Below are 10006 nucleotides of genomic sequence, written 5' to 3'. Positions count from 1 at the left end.
TGGATTTACGGATGAGCAGAAGGATAAATAAAGTGTCATAGTATCTGATCAGAGAATTGAAGAAATTTAAATTGTAATTATGCAAGATTTTAAGAATTATATTTGAAATTAATTGTTATGGATGTTAAGATTGTAATGATTTATTTTGACCTTGCATATTCTTTAGGACTTGCTCTAAGGAGTGTGCGGCCATCACGTATCCGACCCGGATGTTGGGTTCGGGACGTGACACATTTAGGATCACCTATGTGATCCTACTCTATTTTGTAAAACACCTCAATTCTCTATTGTTCAATATTTACAATTCTTACTGACTAATTTCCAAACTAGTTTTTTAAAATAAAAAATAAAAAACAAATCATTTAAGAATTTCTTATCAAGATCATGACTCAACCTAATCTAAAATTATTTTGCCCAAATAGAGCTTCACGCCCATAACCCAAGTCAGAACAAAGTTTTGACCTATATCCGACAATCTTAAAGTTCAGGTCAGAAAATTTAATCCATGCCCAACCCTGACTAAAAGACCCTTGACCCAATTCCCACACAAACAGGGTCCGGTTATCTGGTTGCGACAAATTGTCACCTAAACAGGAGAAAAAAATGGGGGGAGAAAATAAATACACACTTTATGCACTGCAAACTAATTTTGCACAAATTATCATGGGGTAACTAGAAATTCTAAATTTACATGGGTTTGCATATTGCGGTCACCCAAATCAACGTCGCTCTGAAAGCCTGAATCCTCTTTTGACCATCATATCAATAATTGTTTTGATGAAACTTACTCATTTTCCACATAATCAATAGTTGCTTCAGTTATATCATCTCTAGTCATGTAGGCAGCTCCAGCAGAGCTATCTAAAAGAATTGCAAAGCTGTCTGCTTTGGCCACAGTTCATAAATTGTCCCCCAATGACAATTCATCCAACCATCTGCATTGTTTCCTAAATGCAATTCTTTTTTTTCCACTATATAATCAAAATTAAGTTTGTCCAATATTTGATTTCTTCCGCAGATATCATCTAAATTATTTTTTTAATAAATGATACGAGCCCAGGCCTGGCATCTCTCCATATGTAGCAAAGCAGAGAAAGCAATTTTAGTTCACTTGTTTTTTAATTTGTCATGGTAAACCAAACATCCTCATCTGGTTGCAGATCCTTATCCTCAAAGCCATTAATCCTATGTATCCAATATCTTTAATTTGTGTTATGGCATGTTCTGATAATTGCAATTTTCTTAAAATGTCTGTTATAGTGCCAAAAACATCTGTCATGAAGAATAGAGAATTTTGCTTCGAATACACACACACACACACATACATACATGCATAATCAATCTAAGAGATCTGCCAGAGGTAGTGCACACTAAAGAGAATGAAAACACTTGTGGAACATAGATAAATTGGGTCCTCTGAACAACAAACTTCACCTTACATAGCCTATTTTGTGCTAGGTCTGCATCTGATAACTATTGGATACCGAAATTTGTGGAATATGGCTAGGATAAGTCTTGAATATTTATATTAGGTATTTTACCAATAATTTTAAAAAAGTTTCATATATTTTCTAGAAATGCCTGGGATGCTTTCTAAATACTTCTAGGATAATGGAGAGGGCCTTTATTTTAAATACATATTGGCCTTTCAATGATAGACATGACGGATGGCTAGTTTCAAAGTTTGTCATGATATTATTGTATGAAGCATCGACAATGATTCATGGGTTTGAATGATGACTAAATAGTGGATTTTGTGAACGTTTATATCACCATATGAAATATAAATGATGTTATTGTAATAACCCATCATGCTTTGTGGATGCTTTTTTAATATATCTAAAATAAACATTTATTGATTGCTGCATCTCACATTTATTGTGTTCTAATTTTTTAGACTTGCAATATCCATCCGTGTTGTATCTCTATCTACCATCCTTGTCAATACTCCATGGTCTCTGGCATTTGGCATGGTGATCCTCCTTGCAAGTACCTCATTTTAGTTTTCTACTTTTTCCTAATTTCTAACATTACTTCCAAGGATCTAGAAATAATAAAACATTTATCAATCAAATTTATTATAACTTATCATTATTTTTTTACTAAAATAATGTCATATAGATCACAATGGGTTGGCTTCCACCGCTGTCAAATCGCCATTTGACTGGTTTAGCCATCATGCCACACCCTAGAGTTTGTCCCAGAACAATCAAGGAGGATGAATTGATGAGAAAATAAGGCTTTAAAGAAGAATATCTGCCTCTTATGGTTGTATCAGACCTCAAGGGTTGAGATGTTTTGGTGTAATTGAATTTGGAGGTTATCCTGACACTAATCTGAGAGGTATTGCTAGGGTTTCAGAAGAGGTGCCAAACAAAAATGCAAAAGAAAACCCCATGGATAATGTAATAAAAAATTAAAATCTCTCAGAGCATGTCTGATGCTTTACACAGATGCCAAAGGGATCCTCATAAACTACATATAACCTGAAAAATTAAGCTTTTGTTACAAACTAACAATATACACATATATATCCACAAAGATATGGAAACTAATGTTTCAAGAATTGATAATGAATTATTACTTTTACTACTAAACTTGTATCAAGTTCCTTATTAAGCAAAAAAAAAAAACTTGAAATAGATTCATACCATCAGCTTGGTTTCTCTAGGCACTTGTGCAAGAGTTCAACAATTCACCAACACTTTTACCAAGATTTGATGAACAGCTGTCCTTTTAGAGAAGATATTAATTTAAAATTACTGGAAAGGGCTCTCTAACAATACCAACAGAGAAAGAAAGATCATAAAGATTTCATGCACTATAAAAATGTCATATAACGTAGGAAAATAGATTTAAGGTGTTGATAGGTAGGTCTGAAGTCTCACCACTTAACCAACAATCTTCGGCATCATGATTTATGCATGGAAACTGCATTTTTATAATAACCAGGCACCTCATTTTAAGAACAAGAATCACATGAGGGAACATCCTATGGTAAGTACCTCATGTAGCTCATTTTTTGATGCAAAATATCGATTACTTTACCAATAACATTCTAGGATTGTACTTGCAACCATGTAATCTCAAAGCAGAAGGTCAGCATCATCAGCAAGAGCTGAAGGTTTTCTCTATGTAGCTGTATAACCACATATGCAGTCACAAGAATTTAAGAATTTTGCTTTGTGCCAGATTTAAACACTACAGTTTTATCACAGTTTCAAATAGTGTATATGGTTTAGATCACAAAGTCTTCCCAATTCAGAAGTCCCTTCTACCAGTTCCTACAAGCTTTATTTATTTATTTATTTTTGTGACTCCACCTTTTCCATCTTCCACGAAAATCTAGAGGTAGTTTTTCCTGAACTTGCTGGCATAAAGAGACCTCAAGCTCAAAAAATAAAGACATGACTGCTATACCTAGCTGCTCTGTGATTGAATCACTTACTAAAAGCTGATAAGTGAAGGCAGAGTGCTGATGAGCAGAGCTCTGCAAAAAATCAACAAAGAAGAGGAAGAATTAGAGATCATGAGCTCTTCTTTTTCAATTATTGACCTAGCTAGCAAAGTGTAAGGTTGATACAACTTTTTCTTGATCCTTGGTACTCTTTTGTGTGCAGCCTTTGAGATGACATTTCCAGAGTCTCAATTTTAACATGTCAAGAAGTAAGAAATAAACAGAACAGATTCAGCTGAACACCTTCAAGGAAGAACGTCTTAAAGAGACTTTAGAAAACAAGAGTTGATGCTTGATACAGAATTTTGGAATTGAAAACATGCAAGGAGCATCCATTAATCAACTACGAGGTTATAAAAATAGCCGCTGATCATACTCTCTCTCTGAAGCTTGCATGCTCAAAAAGAACAACCTCTAGAAGTGTTTTTCCTTCCCCTTCTCCCAACTACCCAATTTGCTCACCAGGTCCAAGGATGAATAACTAGTGCATGACTCCATGATGCTCAAGATAATTGGCAAGATTATCACAAAAATAATCCTCCCCATTGCCAAACCAACAAAATAAGGACCTGTTGGCGTTCTCCTTTTTCTGTGTATTTGTTTCTCGACAAATTGGTGAAATACCACATGATGATTGGCATTTAAAATAGCCTTGCTTCTATTTTCATTCTTCTTTGAAAGTAATCATTCTTTGCTACCAAAAGCTCTCTAGATTTTACAAACACTTTCAGAAAACAAAAGGGTTTCATCATACATTTTGCTCAGTCCAGATTATTTTTCTTCCTGGGTTTCTTGAAAACAAAAGCAAAAAGCAACAGCTATACCAAATGGGCCCTAAACTTTCAAGCTGTGCAAGAACTATCTATTGGTATCCCTTATGATGGCACACTCCATCCATAATGCTCATTAATAAGACGTAAATAATTTATATACAAAATCATGTAAATTTTTCTTTTAGTTTTTCCCTCTCTACAGGCAATATTACTGCATAAGCTAGTGAAATGAGATATGGATTCACATATAAACTACAACATAAGTTACTATAGAGAGAAGCAAAGAGATAGAAAAGGTCCTACCTTTAGGTCCAGCGACGGAGCCAGGTGGGGTCCCAGAAGAGCAGCGAGAGGAGGGCAAGGTTGGGGACGGCGAAGACCAAGATAGGCGGGACGCGGACACCGAGGCGGCCCCGCCTCAGCCGCCTCCGGAAGTAAGCCCGGCGCTCCTCGGGACCCCAGCGAGGCGGAGCTGCCTCGACGGCGGAGGAGAGGACGAGGGGCGGGGGCTGCTGGAAGGGGCACTTGGAGCGCCAGGAGGAACGGGGGAGGCCGAGGCGGGCGGCGCGGGAGAGGAAGAGGGAGAAGGACCAGCGGAGGAGAGGAGAAGGAAAGGGAGAGGAGGCGGCCGGGCAGAGGAAGGGAGGGTAGTCCCAGCGGAGGAAGCAGGGGATGTGGGTGGCCACGAAGAGCTGGGAATGGAGGGAGGGGGCGGTGGTGGGGTTGGTTAGGATGTGGGTGAGGGCTTGGATTCTCTGCTCCCAGCTCGGAGCGCTGCTTTCCTCCACCATGGCTGTGAGAAGGGCACGAAAGGGGCCTGAAGGGAAGCACGGGTAGACGGGGCCTTGTGCTGGCCGCGTGGCTCAGCTTTCTCGGGTCGGATGCGCGCACGTGGAAGGCTTCCATTGGCTGGCTGACAGGATTAATTCGAATAATTAAACCTCCATAGGGGCTTCTTTGTAAATTAAATGTGCTGTGGCATAAAGGACTCGAACGTAATTAAATTCATGATAGATACTTTGAAGTAAATATTGCCTCGTATTTGCAAAGCAGGGGTCCCGGCCCGGCAAGAAAAATTGGTCTACTGAATTATTCCAACTCCCGCCAGGGGTTATGAACAGCTAAAACTTGCGACCAAGGGACTTATATACAATTAAACATTGCATTAAGGATTTCATAGTAATTTTGCTTCAGTCCTTCCCCCACCGGCCCCCACTTTTCCTTCTCTCTCCCCTCTTGTTGCCCTTCTCCTCCTCGAATCCATGATGACCGGTGGCGTCTCCAGATCCGGAGCCTTCTCCAACGACCGCCATCAACTACTCCAATCGCCCCAAAGACCTCCTTTTCCTGCCTCTCATCCCCGTGAACTAAGCTGGACCCATTATCGCCTCCACATTGGCAGCTCAAGGAAGTCTGCAATGGCATGCTGAAATGGTGGTAGAAAACCTAACTTTTGCCGTCTTCCATTGAAGGTTCCTCTTTCTCTCTGCCGCCGAGAACTCTGATCTCCAAGTTCGACCCATCATCGCCTCCACATTGGCCGCTCAGGGGAGTTTGCAATGGAACAATGAAATGGTGGTGGAAACCCTATGGTTTGCCATCTTCCATTCAAGGTTTGCAACCTGCTTCCTTTCCTCTTCTTTCCTGTGAAAAAATCTTTTATGATCAAAAGAAATGCGCCTCGCTAATCATAACTTGTTCTGTTAATGGAGCATGTGAAATAGATCTTGGTAAATTACTTAAAGAACTCGTCGTTAGTTTCTATTGGTGATGATGTTAATATATAAATTTATCATTTTTCCATTTTTTAATAAAACGTGATATTTCTAGTTATAGAATATCTTTATATGGAGAACAGTTTGGGATGGTTTTAGTATGTGTAATTTTAGGTCAGATATGGCCTTAACAAAAAGGTGTTTCTCTCGAAGAAAAGGGGCAGAAAAATTTGGAAAATTCCATGTTATAAGATATACATGATAAGCCATTACTACTTAGAAGGTAGAAGAAAGAGTTATCCAATTTTTGGTCTTGGTGGCACTCAAACACAAAGGAGATAATCACCATAAACAGTAAATTATGATCTCTGTACTTTTTCCTCATGATTGCCCGAGGGAGAAGATCAACTGCTTCAGAGTAGATCCAATCCAAGCACCCTTCTGTCTTGATAAGTGCATCATTTTTTTTTTGTTTTGACATACAATTCATTCACTTCGTTCTATCTATCTCTTAGTAGCATCGCGTGGACTACATTAAGGAAGTGCATATCCATCAAGCATTTTTCTAATAAAAGTACAACCTTTTTCTCTATATATGTACTCTAGTTAATTTTATTTTTAATACTGTGTATGAATATATACAATTAAAATGTGAGTACACCTATGACCTTTTTTACTTCAGTTATAAAGATTCTGTTCTTCTAGCGTCCTTCCTTCTTGATAGTGCCCCTTTTTATTTTCACATGATTTTCTATCCCAAAAAAAAAAAAAAAAGAAAAAAAAGGAAGAAGTTTCAGCCTTAGTGCTATATGTAAGAGTATGTATGCATAAAATAGGAGCATATTCATTACCTTCTCTGTTCGATGACAAAGGGACTCCATATGTAAGTATGAAGGTGGGATTTTTTAGAGTCTATCTATCAAACACTCATTCTTCATGATAAATGCACCCGTATTTTGTATACTTATATCTATTATTGTGTGAAAAATATATACACACAATATCTATTCATTTCTTTCAACAGTAAATAGTCTCTGTATATATGAAAAGTAGGAGTTTAAGTCAATAACAAATTCATCAGGACGTTTTAGAATTTTTCTTGTGGTCGACTAAAGAATGACTGATAAGTCAACTTATTTTTGCTTTTAGGAGCACCATAGGGAAGTACCTAAGAGGTACTTTTTAGCTTTTTTGAAATCCTTAACTCCTTCATTATGGTGCCAAAGAAAAGGTTTGGAAAAATGAAGCTCAATAAGTGTGCTTTAAGATATGCGTGGATGAAGACTTCTCAAATCTATGAGGAATGAACTTTAGTAAATTAAAATGTCAGTGAAGAACTGTCAATCTTACCAATGAGAAAAATAGCTAGCAAGATTAATTACTATAGCCACTACAAATGGTGGTTTCCTAGAAAAAAATCCTTTCATTAAACAATTTATTGTCATAGTAGATCTCAGAAAGATCACAATGGTTCGTGTATTAGATTAGCAGTTCAACTTGCTTTGGATGACTTGATTGTCCAAGATAACCTTGACTGCATGTCACACTCTTAGGAAGTGCAATATTTGCTTCTCATTATCTAAGTGCCAGAGATTAAAACTGTAAAAATGGCAGAACAGTTGCTGCTCAATTTGTATATTTTCCTATGTAAGAGGAACCATGCTGCATTTCGTAATTCTCCTGGGATGAGATTCATTGGATCGGTCTTGCAAGCTGAGCTCAGTATTTTATTTCTTTCTATTTATCTATTTACCTAAATGTGGCCTGGTTTCATGATACAGAAGAAGTGTTTTGTGGGATGTTTAAATGTTGGTACATTTAGGATCCTAATGCTCAAGTAGTTATGTAAAATGGAAATCTTTTAATTTGGATGTGGTGAAGGAGTTAATTTATTTCTCCAAATATGGATTGTCCAAAAGATGGATACATTCAGTAGTTGGGAAGTTCTATTATGTGATACAAGTTGATTGGCAAGAAAATAAGATGGATTTTTGTTGTTGACACTTTCATCCAGGACCTTGATGCTCAAATAGATATCGATATGATAAATCTCGGAGCTTGGCCATGGGAAGGGGATTTCTTTCATTTAAAACAAGCAAATTGGGCTCTAGTAGTAAATAACTAAATATACAAGCCAGTTGTGCTTATGGAATATTTAATTGGAGTGAAACACATTGGTTATCTGTGGCTCTTGTAAGTTTCCTTCTAGGGGTGCCAATTAGGTTGGTTCCGAAAGATACAGGCCGGGTCAGATATAGAAAAATCAAAAACCTAACCCGAACCCAATCTATTTATCAAACGGGTCAAAAGTCCCGATCTAAATCTGATTATTTTATTAAACAGGTAATCCAAGCTGACCTACAGCAGGTTGAATCAAGTTAAATGGATTAAGATTGCCACCTTAGTTTCATTTTGTTAACACATGGTCTTCATGGTGTCAAATCTCTGATTTTATTTAAAAAAACATTTAAAAAAAAAATATCTGACTTTATTTGTGCATTCTTTGTAAGAAATCAGTAGAAGGACCTTTTGCTTATATCTCTCTGGTTATCATGTCTCATTGCCACAATATTTTTGAAGTTTGACTTAATTGGATGATGTTTAATCCATCTTCATTCTAGGGGATTTTGTGTTCTCAAACCCCATAGAGCTCATCAACCAAGACTCTATTGTATAGGGGTGTAAATCGATTGGATTGGATTGGATTATACCTAAATCCAACTCCAATCCGATATATTTTGGGCTTGAAAATTTGGCTCCAAAATCAAACCAAATACTTTACTAGTCCAATCCAATCCAGTTCGAAAAGTTTGGATTGGATTGGATTGGATTTTTGGACTTTTACATACATTAGACTGCAATTTGGATCATAATTCAAAAGCAAGTTATATGAATTCGAAATATATACTATTTATAGGTAGTCTACAATATCGCCTTACATCTAACAATTAATATTATAATACCAATGGATAAGAAATAAAAAATATAAATTTCAATACCAAGGGTCTCCACAAGTTGCGTCATAATAGCATCATATCAAAAACATAAGTTCTAGATTTTCAAAAAAAACTACATCGCCAAAATATAATAAATTTCATAATATTTAAAAGAAACTAAACTTGAAACACATGAATACACACACACACATATATATAAAATCCAAAAGTCCAAACTAGAAGAATGGATTGGATTTGGTTTGGACCGATAATTTGGACTTTGGATTTGGATTTGGATTTTATAACATTAAATCCAAATCCAAGTCCAAAGTCCAAATTTTTTAAAAATTGACTCAAATCCAAAATCAAAGTCTAAAAATCTGATCCAACACTCTAGTTCGGTTTAGATTGGTTTGGATTTTGGATTTTCTCCAATCCACTTACACCCCTACGGCATTGTAGACCAACCTTATTGGCTGCTCACTTAGCAAACTGGGTTCTTTAGAGTGGGATAAATGGTGAGAAAGAGCTTAAGAGTAATCATCCTAGTCCGAGGCATCTAGCCACATTGCTTTTATCCTTGCAGAAATTTATGTTTTTGATACTGTCTCAGATTTCCTAAGATGAGATGGAGCGCAACTTGTGTTATTGAGAGAGACTTGCTATGCTGAATTGAAGATATGAAATGATCTCGATCCTCAGAGATTAGCAATGAAGGATGAGAAAAAAATATTTATTGATTTTCCAATTTCCAAAATATATTACTCTTCTTTAGTTGAAATTGAAAATACTTCTGTGAATGAGCTTTTTAGCTCCGGGATTTCTGGGAAGATGCTTCTTTTGTTTATATCATATCTTTTTACCTATTCTACTCCACTCGTTTTTAAATCAATAAAAAACTATATAATTCACAAAATAGGGTTTGCTAGTGCAAAAACAAATGGCCTATATCTTAGCATTTAGAGATGTTCCACAACTATGACACAAGAAAATGAGTTGATGGGAGGGATCAGAAGCATCTTGCATTATGCTAAATGTATTTAGGCATAGTCTTGGGAACATTACTTAAAAGAAATTGCGAAGATTTTCTTAAACCCAATCATGGTGGTGTGCTACTTATTTAAA

At 36.7% G+C, this 10006-nt stretch overlaps 1 protein-coding gene across 5 annotated transcripts; it reads right to left on the bottom strand.

The window, feature by feature from the left end:
* Window positions 1-2401: 2401 nt before the first annotated feature.
* LOC105050251 (uncharacterized) lies at window positions 2402-5067 on the bottom strand. 5 transcript variants are annotated; one of them, XR_012143373.1, is made up of 3 exons: window positions 4534-5067; window positions 2652-2931; window positions 2402-2486 (listed from the first exon to the last, which is right to left on the bottom strand). XR_012143373.1 is itself a non-coding variant. In XM_073261948.1 (2 exons), exon 1 carries the CDS (start codon window positions 5019-5021, stop codon window positions 4536-4538), a length of 486 nt encoding a protein of 161 aa, XP_073118049.1. In that variant the 5' UTR covers window positions 5022-5067; the 3' UTR covers window positions 2402-2486; window positions 4534-4535. The 5 variants fall into 5 exon arrangements, 2 of the variants coding, with proteins under 2 accessions (XP_073118049.1, XP_010928503.1); XR_012143374.1 differs by having other exon boundaries at window positions 2652-2728; XR_012143375.1 differs by lacking the exons at window positions 2402-2486; window positions 2652-2931 and adding exons at window positions 3169-3490; window positions 3587-3644.
* Window positions 5068-10006: the final 4939 nt, after the last annotated feature.

Source organism: Elaeis guineensis, chromosome 8 (genome assembly GCF_000442705.2).
Source record: "Elaeis guineensis isolate ETL-2024a chromosome 8, EG11, whole genome shotgun sequence".
In the NCBI taxonomy this organism is placed as follows: domain Eukaryota; kingdom Viridiplantae; phylum Streptophyta; class Magnoliopsida; order Arecales; family Arecaceae; genus Elaeis; species Elaeis guineensis.
The sequence above is the reverse complement of the archived record's forward strand: the minus strand, read 5'-3'. Positions and strand labels throughout refer to the sequence as shown.

Coding starts and splice junctions, on each gene's coding strand:
- LOC105050251 (XM_073261948.1), bottom strand. CDS start 5,021: ATGGTGGAGGAAAGCAGCGCTCCGAGCTGGGAGCAGAGAATCCAAGCC.